Raw genomic sequence first — 17,908 nt, forward strand, 5'->3', positions numbered from 1 at the left:
TCTTATTATTACTTGCATCAATAGAGTGGTGCAGGAATGAGTCCTTAAACCCGGAAATGAGTTAGCATTTCACCACTTAAAGGGGACCTATCATGCAAAATGCACTTTGTGATGTCTTTTATACATACATATGTGTCCCCGGTGCGTCAGGGAACTCCTGCAGCGTCAGAGAATAAAACCCTCTCCCTTTACTCCGTACCCAAATCTTTTAAAAACGGGTGTACTACAAAAAAGAACTCACCTTGTGATAAACCTGTAAGAGAAAAAGCATTTGAGCTCCATACTATTTCAGAAATAATCCTTGACGTAGTTTAAACAGGATGGCGTTTTATCACAACCGAATTTAACTTTATCTCCGGTAGAATTCTGATCAGGCATTAGCTCCGCCTCCTCTTATTCATTTTTTTCAAGTTAAGGACCCGAAATCTGCATTTCTAACAGGGCTTCAAAAGAGGGGTTTGAGCAGTATGAGGGATGGCTACAATGGGTGATCTGTTTGGTATTTTGAAAAAAAAACTTCACAGACATGTTTTATATAGGTATAGCCCTACAATATATATTTCAAATATAGCATGATAGGTCCACTTTAAGATTCCCTTGTCTCAAAGTCAACATTTATGTGGTTAAATAGCTGAAATAAGGTCTGTGGTTAACACAAGCTTAAGAGATTTTCAGTAAATACCCCACTAACATATCCCCATAAAAACAAGTGTTTAAATGAGACCGCTTAACGTTAGCCAAACATTAGCCGCTTTTAGCTTAGCAGTGCTGACCTGATGTAGTTATTGTATAGCCTTTAAGCTTTATACTTCTATTTTACTATAATGAAAGTGGTGTTAATATGTGGAGATAATCCTAGTGAACCGAATAAGTATCATATTGTTGCCGCAGATCTAAATATTTCGAAATCCATTGTAAAGATCTTATCGTCCTGGGACCCTTTGCAATGCTATACAGCTTACAAAAATACGTCATAACAAACTCAGTGTAGGGTAGAATTAAGGTGTAAACACTGTGTTTCTCTCTGATATCATTAAACCAGGAGGTGGCGGGAGTTTTAATATGGAAAATGTTAAAGAATCTCAGGTGTAGTTGTTGGAGACACATAGGGGAGAGGAGGAAAAGCGTCTGCAGCAACAGAGGAATTGTCCTGCCTGTGAATACCTCACCCCGCTAAATATAGCCGGGAGATGCATGTCTGTCAGCCCCTTCCTCCCCCTTCTACGTCCCTTCAAGCCCTTATCTTAATTATTTCCAGACCTTTCAAAAACACACACACACACATACATACACACACACACACACACACACATACATACACACACACCCACACACACATACATACACACACACACACCCACCCTCTCCTGACTTTAACATCGCCAGGAAGGCCTGTAAACACAACGCTGTTTTTTTGTATCAGTGTGTGTGTGTGTGTGTATGTTGTTGTGTCTGAGAATGTTTTCTCTAGGCCTGTATGCATTGGTATTTCAATGTTTTATTGTACTCACTACTAATGAATGAGAACATTTAATCAGAATAACTCTGATTATACGCCTGTATTGCCTTTTCTATTCAAATGTCACAAATCACACAACGGATACAAAAGAGATTTTTAAAGGATTCTTTATTTACAAGTAACGCTCTACAGACCCAAACAAATTTGCAAAACCCCCCCAAATGTGCCAAAACACATGAAAAAACATCTTCACCAACTTGAGGAAACACAGCAGCATTTACTAAAAGCGCTGCATAAACCAAACGCTGCAAATACAAATAATGTGCATGTTTTGTTAAGTTGGTGATGATTCTCTTTATTTTGCGTGTGTTTTGGCACATTTTTGTTTCTATATTTACATCGTTACTGATTACTGAAGCTGTAGCATGTTGCTCCTAATGGAAATGTTTTGGGCCGTTATAGCGAGTTTGCATCTGTCGGCCACCGTACATCTTTATAACAGGACAATACGCGAGTCAATAGGAGGTTCTTCTTCTTCAATTCAACCTCACCCAAACCTGTGCGCTTCACCACTTGGTCAATCTTTACGATCAATATTGTTCATGAATACTTCTTCTAGTGTCTATCTTTACAGTGTCAGTGTGTGGCTCCAGGGTAACAGAGAATGTGGAGATGGACGTGAGATGAGATTATGTCCACTCCCCAACGATTCCCCCGGTGTAGAGAGCTCAGAGCAGCGAGGTGTGAGATCCACTTAAAAAAAACCTGGCTGTGAATCACCTGAGGAGACACTGCGCTCTCACGTTACTCTGACTCCTGCATGGAGGAGAAACTCAGCCGTTAACCGAGTGCCTTCCAGCAGCAGGGGAACGCAATTTCATGTAATTGTCTGTTCATATTTTCTCAATACCTGTTGATTTTTTAAATTATAATATGCATTTGAATAGCCATCAGTACAGTGTGTGTGTGCAATTCAAATCAATAACATTAGATGACACTTTAATGATATCTGTGGGGAAACAGGGTTGCAGCAGAAGCAGAAGCAAAGATAAAATGCCATTAAAACAAAGTGAAAATAGAGGATTTATAAACATTATGTGACTGAAAATACGTTTTATAGCTTCTGTAGCCTCTGATAGTGTTGGAGGTTTATTATCTTTTCTCCTCAGACTCATCATATCAAGACACAATCCCCACGAGCAGATATTCAGCCATCAATAATTCATAAATTAGCAGCACTTTCAGAAAACACTGTACATATCAAACACATTGAAGTCATTGGTTTGTCGCTGTCATCATAAATTAAAATATGAACACAGCGGGATACTGAAATATTAAAAGGGAGATTTCTTTAAAAAGCTTGTTAGTGGATTAAGGAAAGAGTGTTTACCTTCACTTCACACATCTAAAGGAGATGTCAACAAAAAAAGGAACATTTTAATAAGATTTAGACACATTTTTCTGATTTGAATCAGCTTGATTGCGCAAAAGGGAAAACTAAACTAATAACAGGAGAATATACTTTTTATTCCACTCCTTCTGATGTTTACAGATTTTGGATTTCAAATTCTTGATCTGCTTTTTCTGTGGCTGTAACTTTTAGCGTGCCGTCGAGTGATTCCTCTGTCACTTCCTGTCTAATAGTTTGAGCTTGATATAGATCTTAGGGCTGTGTTAACGCAAAAAAAAATTAACGCCACTAATTATTTTAACGCGATTAACGCATGTGTATTTTTTTTCCTCGGCCGCCCCGTAGTTTCAGAGCGCATCGAGTTTAAAATACCATCTACAAGCTGATGCTGACAGCCCTGCTCGTGCCGCCCGCTTGTGGCAGACCACACTTCCACGCTCACCGGCAGGCACCGACTGGCTAGTGGGAGGACCGGGAGGGTGTGTGTATGTGTGGCACGAGCGAGAGAGAGAGAGACCTTACGTGCATTGTTGTTGTTAGCATCTGGTGCTAGCTAGCTGCGCTAACGGATATAAGGAGCTGTTTAAAGATCAAATGCAAAGCTTCCAAATATGCTACATTTTTATAGAAATGTTGTTTTTAAGACTGCCTGTATTTTTTATTTTATTTAAATCGAGATAATACACCCAAAAAAAAGCTTTTTATTGATCCAAAACTCGACCCAAAGCCGTCTGAATTTCTGACATGTAATTCCCAGCAGCCTCCGCGTGCGTGACGTAATAGTGGCCAAACAGTCTCTGGACCAAATATCCCGACTCGGCAGTCTCGGTCACATGTTTTTCGAAAAGAAAACTGAATTAACATGGGTTATTGTTGAGCTTTTTGTTGTACGAACGGTGCGGGATCTGGGAGAGTTTTACATGCATTTCCCAAAGACCAAATCATCCGCAAAAAATGGATTTTTTTAGTGAATCGTGTTGGATGGCAACCGACAAAATGGAGCAAGTTGTGTTCTGACCACTTCGCGTGTGATGCATACGACGTTGATCCTGCTATCATGAAGTCTGTTGGTGGAGAAGCATTAATAGCACGTCGGAGGCTGAAACCCGGAGCCGTCCCCTCCATATTTCAGCACAAGAAACCACTGAAAGAACGAAAGAGCTGCGATGCAGAAACGCCAAATAATTGAGGTAAACAACTTTTGATTAGATTTCAAAGCGCACGGAGCACAGCAGATAACGCAGATAACGGAATTGCAGTTTTATTGCTTATAGAGGTGGGCACTGTTAGATTCTGTGTCTTTACGATCATAAACAATGTGTTGGATGTGGAGCTAGGATAAATAATAAGGGCGCTAGGAGTGATTTCGGTGCAGTAATAGGTTAGCATTTTTCGCTCGGGGCTAATTCACTGTTAGCATTGTAGTTTATCTGCAGCTCATTCATCGCTCCTCCACTCATAACGGAAAAGTGTGAACAATATGCATTATGATAGGGATTAAATCCACTATTATTCCTCCTGGCCCAATTAAAAATGCCCCCCGCGCAATTAAAAGTGACTGTGAGCACTTAGAAAACCCAACATTCTTCTAACCACTTCATTAGGCCTATGCATCAAAAAAGCCCTCTGCCATGCTTTCATTTCTTTCAGCCAAGTGGGTGCTTATAGAGGTGGGCACCGTTAGATTCTGTGTCTTTACGATCATAAACAATGTGTTGGATGTGGAGCTAGGATAAGTAATAAGGGAGCTAGGAGTGATTTCGGTGCAGTAATAGGTTAGCATTTTTCGCTCGGGGCTAATTCAGAGTCTCACTGTTAGCATTGTGTTTGGTTGTGATGGTTCCCAAATTACCCAGTGGTGAGTCCGCCTGGACTTTATTTTTCTAAACCTCTCTAAAAAGGTCAAACGTCACTTGTTTTGCATCAATCTTGATACAGGGTACTTATTATATGTTATAGTTTGGATTCCTAAAGCTTTTAGTCTATAGTCTACTCAGAATCAGACATGATAACGAAACTAAGTTGTACTATCGGCGGAAGCAGCTGTGAGCGATAAGCCAAGGTTTGTTTGTTTGGCCACTGTGACGTCACGCGACGCCATCTTGCGGAGGAGCGGCTGAGAAAATAAATCGTCGGACTTGGTGTTGGGGGTTGAACAAAATAAATATTGCGCATTGCCAGACGCATATTATTTCCGATTTTAATACTGCAATATCTTAGATAGTGTTGTAGCTATATGATTTCGATTTTTACTGGCAATTATAAAAAAAACTTTGCATTTGATCTTTAAATGAAAACAGAGGAGCGACATTTCGCCACAACTGCGCCGAGCACTTGACTTTATGCAGGAAGCCAGACAGTGGGACATTGTACGAAAAGTCAGCACACTCAGCACGGATAGTGCGCAACATGATTGCAGCGTCCAGGCAGCTCCCGTTCGAGCATATGCCTTGAGTTGCACATAGCTCCAACGATCCAACACACACACACACACACACCATTTGTATTGTATTATTGGTATGAGAGAGGTTCCAGGTTGAATTGAGGCGAATATTTGTAATGTTCAGAGGTTGTTGTGTTTAATATTCATGAGAATATTTGTCATTGTTCAAATGATAATAAACATTAGCATAAAGCATATTTGTCCACTCATATGTTGATAAGAGTATTAAAAACTTGAAAAATATTCCTCTAAGGTACATTTAGAACAGATAAAAAATGTGCAATTCATTTGCGATTAATCGCGATTAACTATTTGAATCGACTGACAGCCCTATATCTGCAGAAAAGGAACCAGAAGCCGGCATGTCTTTATCAAACATTCAATTAAAGTCACAGCATTTGGATGATAAACTCATCTAAATTAACTCTGATAAACGTTGCTTTGCTTTTTAACAACCATACACATCAACTCTTGGGAAACAACAAACAAAAGTAGAGTGAGGATTGCTCAGAGGCACAACAATAGCCCTTGACAAATGAGAACATTTGTGTTTTTCTCACTTGCTTTGATGGTTTTATTCCATCTGTCATGCAAATAACGTAAATGTACTTTATGTCTGCGCTGTGAGAGTGATCCAGTCCTTTTGAAAGTGTCCCTGTCATTGTCCTCCTTTATGATCGCATTATATAATGAAGCGTTTTTCCTCTTGACACCTATTCATCCGTTGTTCCTTTATTGTTAAATGATTCACTATTCCCCCTCTCTCTTTAACATCTCCAGTCTCTTAGCTGTCACACACACACTTAGAATTAGGCCAGAGGTTCATTTGAGGCTTCACACACACACACACACACACACACACACACACACACACACACACACACACACACACACACACACACACACACACACACACACACACACACACACACACACACACACACACACACACACACACACACACACACACACACACACACACACACACACACACACACACACACACACACACACACACACACACACACACACACACACACACACACACACACACACACACACACACACACACACACACACACACACACACACACACACACACACACACATTTATTTCAGTATGTTAAGTCTCATGCTACACTCCAACCAAAGTCGTATTTGTTGTAATATGAGGACAAAGAGGAAGAGTTGCATGAAAGCTCAGTCAAAATAACTAAACCTGAATCACACAGATATGTTTCTCATTAATACATCATATAAACATGTCTGTGTTAACATTTAATGTTAAAATGTTGCTTCATGACAACATTTTTGGAATTATTTAACAACTTCTCTCTGTAATTTCTTCCGTATACTCTTTCATTTGTCCAAATCCTGATCATCTTGCAGGTACACTTTATAAGTCTGGAAATTAAAACATCTTAGCCTCTTATATATCTCAATGTAGCCAATCAATTAGGGGTGTAACGGTATACGTACCCCCGTACCGAAATTATTCGGTACGGGCCTTTCGGTTCGGTACACGTGTGTACCGAACGAATATAACGTTAAATGTAAACATTTTAGAACGTGAACAACTTTTTGGAAGTAATCTCAGGTGCTGCGTCGCAGCATTCAGAGTAATTTGCTCACATTGGGTTCAACGCGTCATAGAGCGACCAAGTCATTTCATTGGACGAGAGGCATACTGAGCTGGTCACAGGGATTTGTTCAAATGTAGTCATTAATTTGAGGAACTGTCGAAATGGCGAACGCAGATAAAGTTGAGCTAGAAAATCCTCCAGCATCATTGAAGTCTCCGGTTTGGGAACATTTTGGTTTCGCAGTTACGTACAAGGATGACGGACAAAGACAGGTGGACCGAACCAAAGCTGTTTGTCGGCATTGTTCAACCAAAATTGGTTACGCGGCTGGAAATACATCAAACTTGCACTCATTTGAAAAGGCATCACCCGAACGTGAATATCACCGGTACCAAAAGAAAAAAGACTGAAGTGCAAACCCAACTCCCACTAGCATTTAAGCCTCCACCACTCGCAAAAAGATCAGACCGAGCCAAAGCTATTACAAACGACAAATATATCCTTATGTTGCCATGTTAGCAAAGCACTACCTTACTGTATCTGCTATCTCTGTCCCTAGCGAGAGCAAGTCATAATGTCAAACTGGCTGCTTAGGTGCTAGTACAGTACAGTTCAAATTCAGATTATTTCAGTTCATTGAAATGCTGCATCTTAATGTTTATTTTATTATATTTTGTATTTATTTGAGTGAATATTCATAGTTTAATAATAATTAAAAACCCAAAACTAATAGTTTATGTTTTGTGAGTACTAGTACAGTAAAGTTCAAATACAGATTATTTCAGTTCATCGAAATGCTGCACCTTAGTGTTTATTTTATTATATTTTGTATTTATTTGAGTGAATACATTATTCATAGTTTAATAATAATTTAAAAATATATATATATATTTTATGTTTTGTGATAATTTTTTCTGCTGTACCGAACCGAACCATGACCTAAAAACCGAGGTACGTACCGAACCGAAATGTTTGTGAACCGTTACACCCCTACAATCACTACTAATGACATACATGTAGTACAAAATCTGATGGGAATGTCATTAGTTTTCAAGTATGTAATCATAAACCAAACTATGAGCTATATAAGAGTCAGAGGATCACCAAACTGATAGCAAAATATCCGGAGAGGGACATGAGATTTCATGGCAACACATCCCCTAGTCGTGAGGATATTCCAACCCATGGATACACGGCAGAAAAAGTCCTAAATGTACAGAGCAAAACTGGATCAGTGCAACATGTGATGTTCCTGCTCTAAATGCTCAACTACAGCTTCCCCATGAGGCTGGAAAGGGAATTACATCATTAGAGAAACATGTTCACACCACAGGGCTGAAAGCAAGCATCCCTCACATTCCTCCATAAAATCAGTTACTTTGAGATATGTATATTTCACCATGTATATATTTTCTGTGAAATTACAAGCTGCTGTGATACCAATTTGGGATGCTTAAAATACATTTATCCAAACCAACCAAAAGAAACCCCGGAATGATCAGAATAATGGGGACACATCCATTTCCCAGGAAGGACAGACCTGCAATGTCATGTGTGGTGGCGTTTTAATCCTTGTCTACCATTTAATAGCCACCTCTATCGGGGTTGTGGGTTTTGACGCGCCTCTCTTTGTTTCCAAACAATTCAGCGGAGATCGTAGTTGAATCAGATGAGCTTTATTCACTGATCCACACGGTGCATACAGGAGGACACATTTCTTCGCTTCATAGTAACTCAAAAGTGTATCATTTTCCAAAGTAACAAAAAGAACACGGTCAAAAGACTTTTCCATTTCCCCGTCTATCACCCCCAGCTGTGTCCTATCAACCTACCATATATAGGCATAGCCATGCACGTGATACTGACGCACATATAACAAATAATAAGTGAGCCTTAAATTAATGCATTTTAAACCATGATGTGACTCACAAAAATAGCCAATAATTTACAGTATAATCTAATTTATATTATTATTAAGCCCAACATTCAGACAATAATAACAAAAGGTAAAATGGCTCTAACATACCAGCCCCTAATTGCTTATTACATAGCAATTACCAATAATAGTACATCAACAGAGTCATTTTAACAAAACATAACGTCCATCCGTAGCATATTTGTATACTTAAGTCCATAGTATATTGTATACTTTCAAGTCCATGTATATTGTATACTTTCAAGTCCATGTATATTGTATATACAACATCAGGAAGATACGTCCCCAGCTGACTCAGAAAGCGACTCAGGTTCTGGTCCAGGCTCTCGTCATCTCACGCCTAGACTACTGCAACTCCCTCCTGGCTGGTCTACCTGCATGTGCCATCCGACCTCTGCAGCTCATCCAGAATGCAGCGGCTCGTCTGGTCTTCAACCTTCCTAAATTCTCCCACACCACTCCGCTCCTCCGCTCCCTTCACTGGCTTCCGGTAACTGCTAGAATCCACTTCAAGACACTGGTACTTGCTTACCGTGCTGCGAATGGATCTGGCCCTTCCTACATCCAGGACATGGTTAAACCGTACACCCCAGCGCGTGCACTACGCTCTGCATCAGCCAAACGACTCGTTGCGCCCTCGCTGCGAGGAGGACCCAAGTTCCCATCGGCGAAAACACGTGGGTTTGCTATCCTGGCTCCAAGATGGTGGAATGAGCTCCCCATTGACATCAGGACGGCAGATAGCTTGCACATCTTCCGGCGCAAACTGAAAACTCATCTCTTTCGACTCCACTTCGAGCGCTAGAACGATTAACGAAGCACTTTTATACCAATAAAGGACTGGATTACCTAAAACCAGTTGAGTAGCACTTGAAATGTTTGGCTCTATGAAACCTGATATACTTATATGATTCTGTTTTCTTCAAGGTTGTGTCTTCCTGGTCGAATGTACTTATTGTAAGTCGCTTTGGACAAAAGCGTCAGCTAAATGCAATGTAATGTAATGTAATGTAATGTATACTTTCAAGTCCATGTAAGACTAGTACTGGAGTGTGTAGGTCTAGTACTAATTGTCTGTAATGGTCTGCGTTCAAAAGGCAGCCTTTGATGGGGAGGGGGTAGGAGACCAAGAGTCTAGTCCTTTGGTCTAACAGTCAGAGGTGCACGTGACTGAAAGGCTAAGGCTTAGTAGGCTCAGTCTGTCGCCTCCAGGAGCAGACATAACTTAGTTATGGGTCTTTCGATCGTACTTGTCTTGGTTTTAACCAGGACACTCCTAACAAGTCCTTTTGAACCAGGAAGGGTCTTAACTACGCGTCCCAGGAGCCAAGTGTTCCTCGGTGCGTTCTCATCAATGATGACGACCAGGTCTCCGGGGGTGAAGTTTCTTTTGATAGTATTCCATTTGTGCCGTTCTTGCATCAAAGGAAGATATTCCCTGGTCCAGCGCTTCCAAAACAGGTCAGCAAGGTACTGCACCTGTTTCCATCTTCTCTGTGAGTACAGATCCTCTCTCTGAAAGAGTCCGGGGGGCAAGATTGGATTTGTTCTTAACTGAAGTAGGTGATTAGGTGTGAGGGGTTCAAGGTCGTTTGGGTCGTTTGTCACTGTTGTGATTGGCCTATCGTTCATTATTGCCTCAACCTCACACAAGGCGGTGTGCAGAGCATCATCATCCAATGTTTGTTCCTTCAGGACAGAATGGAGGATCTTTTTAACCAGTCGTATTAGCCTTTCCCACACTCCGCCATGGTGAGCTCCGGAGGGGGGATTGAATGTCCAATCAATTCCTTCTTTGAGTAGTGTTTGCTTGATTTTGTTGTTATCCAGTTGTTTTACAGACTCCTCCAGTTCCTTTTGTGTGCCGATGAAGTTGGTGCCTCGATCTGTTCTGATGCTCTTTATTGTGCCACGACGACAGATGAATCGACGAAGAGCGTTTATGCATGCAGCTGTATCCAAATGACTGGCAACTTCCAGGTGGACAGCACGGCTTACCAGGCAGGTAAAGATTACTCCCCATCTTTTGACATGAGCTCGGCCACGTTTCACCTCGATGGGTCCAAAATAGTCTATGCCTACATGAGTGAAAGGTGGAAGATCAGGTGTTATTCGATCAAGTGGGAGATCGGCCATTTTCTGCTCTCCAGCTCTAGCCTGTAGGCGTCTGCAAAACACACAGTTCTTTATGATCCTCCTTGCTGAAGAGTTAGCAGCGGATAGCCAGTAACGTCGATGGAGTTTGGAGAGCATGTGACCTCTTCCTGAGTGACCAACTTGATTATGGATGTGGCTTAATATCAACTTGGAGATATTAGAATGTTTCGGTAGAATCATTGGATGTTTGACCTCAGTTGGCATAGCCATCTTTCTAGTTCTTCCTCCAACTCTCAGAAGCCCGGCATCAATGATAGGGTCCAGCTTGTATAGGGAGCTTCCTCTATTGCACTGTTTTCCTTTTTCCAGCAAGGCAATTTCCTCTTTGAAATGCTGTCTCTGCTCGTGGCAAATAATGGCTTTTTCAGCATTTTCTGTGTCCTCTACTGAAAGTCTTAGTGCATTAGCTGTAGGCATATTGAGCAGAAGCATCTGATCCTTCAGTCCCTTTCCTTTATCCTGCCTTGCTCCAAGATCAGTGGAGTCATCTTTTCTTTTTTCTCTCATCTGCAGGAGGATTGTCTTTAATTTCATTATCCATGCAACAGCTCTTTTTAGGTCATTCCATGAAGAATAATAGTCCAAGAGCTTACTTGTTGGAGTTTTTTCCATCTTACATGTGACAATGCTGGTGACAATCGCTTCTTTGCGTACTTCAGGGTCATCTGGAAGGAGAGAACCAAGTTCTTTTGGAATACTTGGCCACTGTGCTTCAGATTTCTTCAAGAATTCTGGACCGTGAAGCCATCCTTTTGAACTGTAAAAGGATTCAATGCTCAGTTCTCTTGAAGCGTCATCAGCGGGGTTGTTTTTGGTGTCTACAAACCGCCACTGGTTCACTTTTGTGAGGTTATGAATAACAGCAATCCGGTTTGCCACGAAAGTGTGGAACCTCTTAGTCCTGTTTCGAATATATTTCAGTACTGACTGGCTGTCAGTCCACAATACTGATTCTAAAAGCTCTCCTTGTAGCTCTGATCGGAGCATTTTGTCCATTCGTGCAGCCAATGTAGCAGCAGTGAGTTCCAACCTTGGAATTGTCATGACTTTTAGTGGGGTAACTCTTGATTTTCCCATCACAAAGGCTACGTGTACCTCCTCCATGTCATTGGTGAATCTCAGGTAACTTGCGGTACCGTATCCTTCTTCACTTGCATCACAAAAGGTGTGTAGCTGTGCAGTTTTCACTCTTCCAAAGTTCTTGGGTTTTACACACCTGTCAATTTGGAATCTTGCCAGCTGGTCTAAATCCTTGAGCCATTTCTGCCATGGTTTTGAGAGTTCCACCTGAATTTCTTCATCCCATCCATATTGGGCTTTACAGAGTAATCGAAGTATTTGCTTTGCCTTCAATATGAAAGGGGCGAGAAGACCAAGAGGATCGTACACAGAGCTGACAGTGGAAAGTATACTCCTTCTTGTAAGGGTTTTGTTGTTCACAGTCACACGGAAACTGAATATATCATTTTCAATGTCCCAGTACATCCCTAGTGCTCTTTCATGTGGCAGCTTATCCCTGTCCAGATCCAAGTTTTTCACCTGTTTAGCCTTGTCTTCATCAGGGATGGATTCTAGCACCACTCGACTATTACTTATCCATTTCGTCAGTTTGAATCCACCAAGGGAACACATTTCTCTGAGAGACCTAATAAGGCTTATAGCTTGATTTTCTCTTGCTAGCGACTTGAGGCAATCATCCACATAGAAATTTGATTTGATTGTTTCTGCCACTTCTCCATCAAATTTGCCACAGTTGTCCTCAGCTGTTCTTCGCAATGCAAAGTTTGCGCAGCTTGGAGAGGAAACAGCTCCGAAGAGATGGACCCTCATCCGGTATTCCTCCAGATTTGTGCTGGTTTCTCCTTCAGGCCACCACAGGAATCTCAGCAAGTTTATGTTCTCCTCGTTTACACGCACTTGGTGAAACATCCCCTCAATATCTGCCATAATGGCGATGGGCTCTTGACGGAACCTGAGTAGAACACCAATCAATGAGTTTGCCAAGTCAGGGCCCTGAAGGAGTACACTGTTGAGGGATTTGCCTTTATAGGATGATGCACAATCAAAGACCACACGGATCGTTTTTTTACGTTTATGATAGACACCATGATGGGGTATATACCACACTTTGCCGTTTTCCACATGTAGATCGTCCGATGGTACTTTCTCTGCATATCCTTTTTTGATAATGTCACTCATAAAGCCTTTATACTCAGCTGCATAGGTCTGATCCTTCTGGAATTTCCTTTTTAGTGCCATTGCTCGTTGCTCTGCCATTTGGCGGTTGTTTGGCATGATAATGTTTGGATTATCTAGAGGAAGAGGTAAATTGTAGTGGCCATCTTTAAGAGAAACCGAGCTTGATACAATCTGCATGAACTTTCGGTCATCAGCTGACATTTGTCTTTCCTCTTCATACTCTTTCTCTGGAAAGTCGTTAATATATTGTCTTTCAATTAGCTTCTCAAGGTGAACAATTGAGATCCTGTTCACTAATGCCACAGGGGTTTCATCATCCAGATCTGTGGAAGCATTAAGTGGACCATTAACGACCCATCCTAACAGTGTTTTCACTGCATATGGGCCATTTCCTTGGCTATTTATAACTCTCCATGGTTCCATAGCCTTTGGAGTATTTACTCCAATAAGAAGTCCCACGTCAGCATCTATTTCTTTTATTTGGATGTCCTGCAGATAAGGCCATTTCTTGAGGTCCGCCTGGGTGAGAATGTTTCTTTTGGTAACAGGGATTTTGTTCTGAGTGTAAACCTTGGGCAAGTTTATATATGTGCCATCTTCCATATGTCCCACTTCTAGACCTGTTACCTCAAAACTCCTGACTGTTTTCTCTGTTCCCATCGTTTGAAGAAGGACTTCAGTTCTCCGTCCTCTAGCACCAAGCCGCCTCATGAGCCCTTCTGTGCAAAATGTGTCGGTACTACCAGGGTCCAGGAATGCATAGGTCAGTATGCTTTTATTTCCATGGCAGAGTTTCACCTTCACTGGCACTATGGCAAGTATGCTGTCTTTACCAGCCCCGATTCCTTCACCTTCTCCTACTGAAACAAGAGCACTGCTGATGGATGTCTCATCAGGCCTTGCTCCCCCACTCTGCTGCTCTGCCTTACCATGTTTAAAGTTCTCAGTTTCAGGCTTTGAAGATCTTTTAATGTGCAGAATAGTTGGGTGCTTAGCATGACAGATTTGACAGGTCATTCTCCTGTTACAGTTCCTGCTCAAGTGCCCCACCTTCAGGCAGCCAAAGCATAGTCCCTTCTCTTTCAGAAACTCAATTTTAGCTTCATGAGATACTGAATGTATTTTATGGCATTCAGCTAAAGGATGTTTACTTGTACAAAAAGTACATGAGGTGTCATTGTTAGTGGAGGAAATGTAGCTTTTAACAGGATATTTGTCTTCTTTGAGTTTCTCTGCACGCCTGTCTGACACTATAGCCACTGTGGTTGCAAAACTGCTCCCTTTGCTCTTATTTCGATATGGATCAACAAGAGTCTTGGTCTTGAAAGCCGCCTTTGTACTGTTAAGTTGATCGGGAATGTCACCAAAGAGAGGGTCTTGAAGTATTCTAGCTTGTCTTTCAATAAATACAACAAGGTCAGGTAATCTTGCTCTTTCATGGCTCCGCTCCAGAATATCACAAGCTGCTGTTCTCCACTTCTCCCTTAGTTTGTAAGGTAGCTTTGAAAGAATGAGCCGTAGGTTGGATGGCAGGTCCAGCTCCTCCATGTTCTGCAGATCCCTCATTGCATTACAGCAGCCTCTCAGAAAAAGTGCATAACAGTGCAGTGACTTTCCATCCTCTGCCTTTATAGTGTTCCAGTTGAGAGCTTTTCCCATATATGCGCTTGCTATCTTGAGCTCATCTCCAAAATGCACTTTTAGCAGTCTCTTAGCTTCAGCAAAGCCACTATTAGCATCCATGTGAAGGCAGCTTCTCACCAGTTCCCTGCAGGATCCCGAAGTATATTGTTCCAGGTAATATAATCGATCCTGGTTACTGGTGGTTTTCTCCTCAATGCTATGTTGAAATGCCCTCACAAATATTTGATAATTCAGGGGATTGCCATCAAAGACTGGGATTTCCCTAGTGGGCAGTGATGCTTGTTTTTGTTGAAGTACAAGTAAATTAACAATGTCATTTTGTCTTTGCATCACAGTCAGGAAATTGTCATTAGTATTTGTCCCTGTAATTCCTGCATCTCTAGCTGTTTGTTGAGAGCTTTGATTTGCATTATCAATATTTTCTGGTGGTCTTGGTTGTTGGTGTATAAGCCTTTGAAGTGGTGTCTTGGGAATGGATCCGAACTCAGCAAAGGAAATTGGAGACGGCTCTGCATCCATTGACATATGTGTTTTTAATCTGTAGTCCTTTAAATAGTCATTCATGCCATCATATTTTCCTTGTGTTGGATTTTGTGAACCAGTCTCAAAGTGCTCCAGGACTTTCATTTTTGCATCAGATTCAGCTAGGCTGACTTCCATTTCTATCCGTTCGGATCTAGCTTGCAGTTGAGCCTTTTCCATTTCAAGTGCATGCTTTTCCTTTAATCCTGCTGCCCGGGCAAGGAGGGCAGCTCTTTCTGTGGCCATTTTGAGGTGGATTGAAGAAGCAGAAGAAGTTGCTGATCCTGCTTTTGAGCTCCTCCTGGTTGATGCATTGGAAACACTGTCATGGGGTTCAATCAGTATCTGAGGATCCATTTGAGAGCTTTTCCACGTTTCCACATCCTTAAGGAAATTCGTGAATGCAGACATTTTTGGTTCATACCAATCTATTCTCTCAGTTTCCCTTATTTCCTCAGATAAAAGCATTTGAACAATTCCATGACATTCCATAAATTCATTGAGTAACATCTTGAACGTTGCAACAGCTTCATCCACCTTTTCCACATCTCCACCTCGCACCAGTAATGGGTTAATTTCATTCATTCTGCGGGTGCATGCTCCAAGTTTTCCTCTTCGCGATTGGCTGAGAGTTTTATATCTCTCCTCTGCCGCGGCAACATCAGCTGGAGGTATATCAGGATCCATGGTTTATTTAATTTTTTCTTCACTTAATCCACATGAAATAAAGTCATTAATATTTCCAAGAACAGCTCTTCGCGAGTCCTGTTTTTGTGCCAAATATTCCTTTAACGTCCGCTTCCTGGCTGCGTGATAGTTCGTTAATGCATTTCATTGTTTAAGCATTCCAACAGCAATTGCGGATTATCTTCAGTAAGCATCAGGATATCACTGGATGGATTTCCCGTTTCGTTTTGTCAAACATCCGTAACTATGCACACATCAGTACTTGCATTGTTTGACGAAGCGATCCCGTTGTAAACAGCGTCTCATTCATAAGTTCCGGGCCGGCGTGGTTTACTCACGGCCTCCTCCTCGGCACTTTAGAACGTCCGTTCGCTGTTTCCAAAGCAGAGCTGGAATCCACACGAATCCTGTGCTTGTCCTTCGAAGTCTTTATCCACAGTTTACGGAGTCTTTTGACTATTGTGGTGGCGTTTTAATCCTTGTCTACCATTTAATAGCCACCTCTATCGGGGTTGTGGGTTTTGACGCGCCTCTCTTTGTTTCCAAACAATTCAGCGGAGATCGTAGTTGAATCAGATGAGCTTTATTCACTGATCCACACGGTGCATACAGGAGGACACATTTCTTCGCTTCATAGTAACTCAAAAGTGTATCATTTTCCAAAGTAACAAAAAGAACACGGTCAAAAGACTTTTCCATTTCCCCGTCTATCACCCCCAGCTGTGTCCTATCAACCTACCATATATAGGCATAGCCATGCACGTGATACTGACGCACATATAACAAATAATAAGTGAGCCTTAAATTAATGCATTTTAAACCATAATGTGACTCACAAAAATAGCCAATAATTTACAGTATAATCTAATTTATATTATTATTAAGCCCAACATTCAGACAATAATAACAAAAGGTAAAATGGCTCTAACATCATGTTACAGAATAAACAACATCATTAAATTAAATTAAAACGATAAATTAAATAAATTAATAAATTAAATTAAACGATAATGAGAACACATGTGAAAAAGATGGATTCAGGAGAATGTCAGATATGAGAGAATATGAACCTCAGTGAAGGCAGAAAGGTTGATGGAAAGTTTGTTTTATGAAAGTGAACTCATCTACATAGTCAAATAATTTTCTCATCATCCCCATCTTCTGTATTTTTCTGTTATTAATACATAAATCTTTACAGCACTGACCGACATGACTCCCACTTCCATGCAGCTCTGACACATGCAGATGTGTTCAGGACACCTTTGTTCTTCATGCAGTGCACTTTCGCAGGTCTCAGTTTAAAAACACCCGAACCCGTGGGAACCAGCAAGCACATTTTCTGCTTTTACCAGAAACATGAAGTCTTTGATCCGTTGTTTTTCAAAGCCTGGCTCACACTCTTCCTCGTCTGCATCTTGGCGAAGGCCTGAGGAGCGTTGCCAAGCACACGAGACACTGAACTACACAGGGATTAGAATAAATGTTTCTTAAATCACTGCCTCCTTGTTTTCTTGTTGAATGAATTAAAAGGATATGATATGGTAGCTCTACTGTGATATATTTTAAATAAAGAGTGGAAATTTAGTTTTTGTCACAGCTCTGCATCATAAAAACAGTCAACCCTGCTTTCACCAGATCGTGTTTCTTATTTAAAGGTCACCTATTATGCAAATTCCACTTTTTCACGTATCTTCTACATCAACATGTGTCCCCTCTGTGTCAAGAGATTCTGTAAGTTTCAGGAAAAAAGATTCTCTCTCTTTTTGTCCCTCCATTTACATAAAAACCTGTCTGAAAATGAGCTGATCAGATTTTGGCCACTTTATGATGTCATAACGATGTTTTGGCTTGTGTAACCATTAACCAA

General features: G+C 41.2%; 1 protein-coding gene across 2 annotated transcripts; it reads right to left on the reverse strand.

Moving 5' to 3' along the window:
* Positions 1–8,556: 8,556 nt before the first annotated feature.
* Positions 8,557–16,950, reverse strand: LOC117538615. Of its 2 annotated transcripts, none has more exons than XM_034204474.1 (2): positions 9,866–16,950; positions 8,557–9,057 (listed from the first exon to the last, which is right to left on the reverse strand). In XM_034204474.1, exon 1 carries the CDS (start codon positions 16,039–16,041, stop codon positions 10,027–10,029), a length of 6,015 nt encoding a protein of 2,004 aa, XP_034060365.1. In that variant the 5' UTR covers positions 16,042–16,950; the 3' UTR covers positions 8,557–9,057; positions 9,866–10,026. The 2 variants fall into 2 exon arrangements, with proteins under 2 accessions (XP_034060365.1, XP_034060364.1); XM_034204473.1 differs by having other exon boundaries at positions 8,557–9,089; positions 9,848–16,950.
* Between the last annotated feature and the right edge of the window lie 958 nt (positions 16,951–17,908).

This window comes from Gymnodraco acuticeps, unplaced genomic scaffold (genome assembly GCF_902827175.1).
Source record: "Gymnodraco acuticeps unplaced genomic scaffold, fGymAcu1.1, whole genome shotgun sequence".
Classification (NCBI taxonomy): Eukaryota; Metazoa; Chordata; class Actinopteri; order Perciformes; family Bathydraconidae; genus Gymnodraco; species Gymnodraco acuticeps.

What these genes read in the sequence shown, in the direction of transcription:
- LOC117538615 (XM_034204474.1), bottom strand. Translation starts at nt 16,041, where the DNA reads ATGGATCCTGATATACCTCCAGCTGATGTTGCCGCGGCAGAGGAGAGA.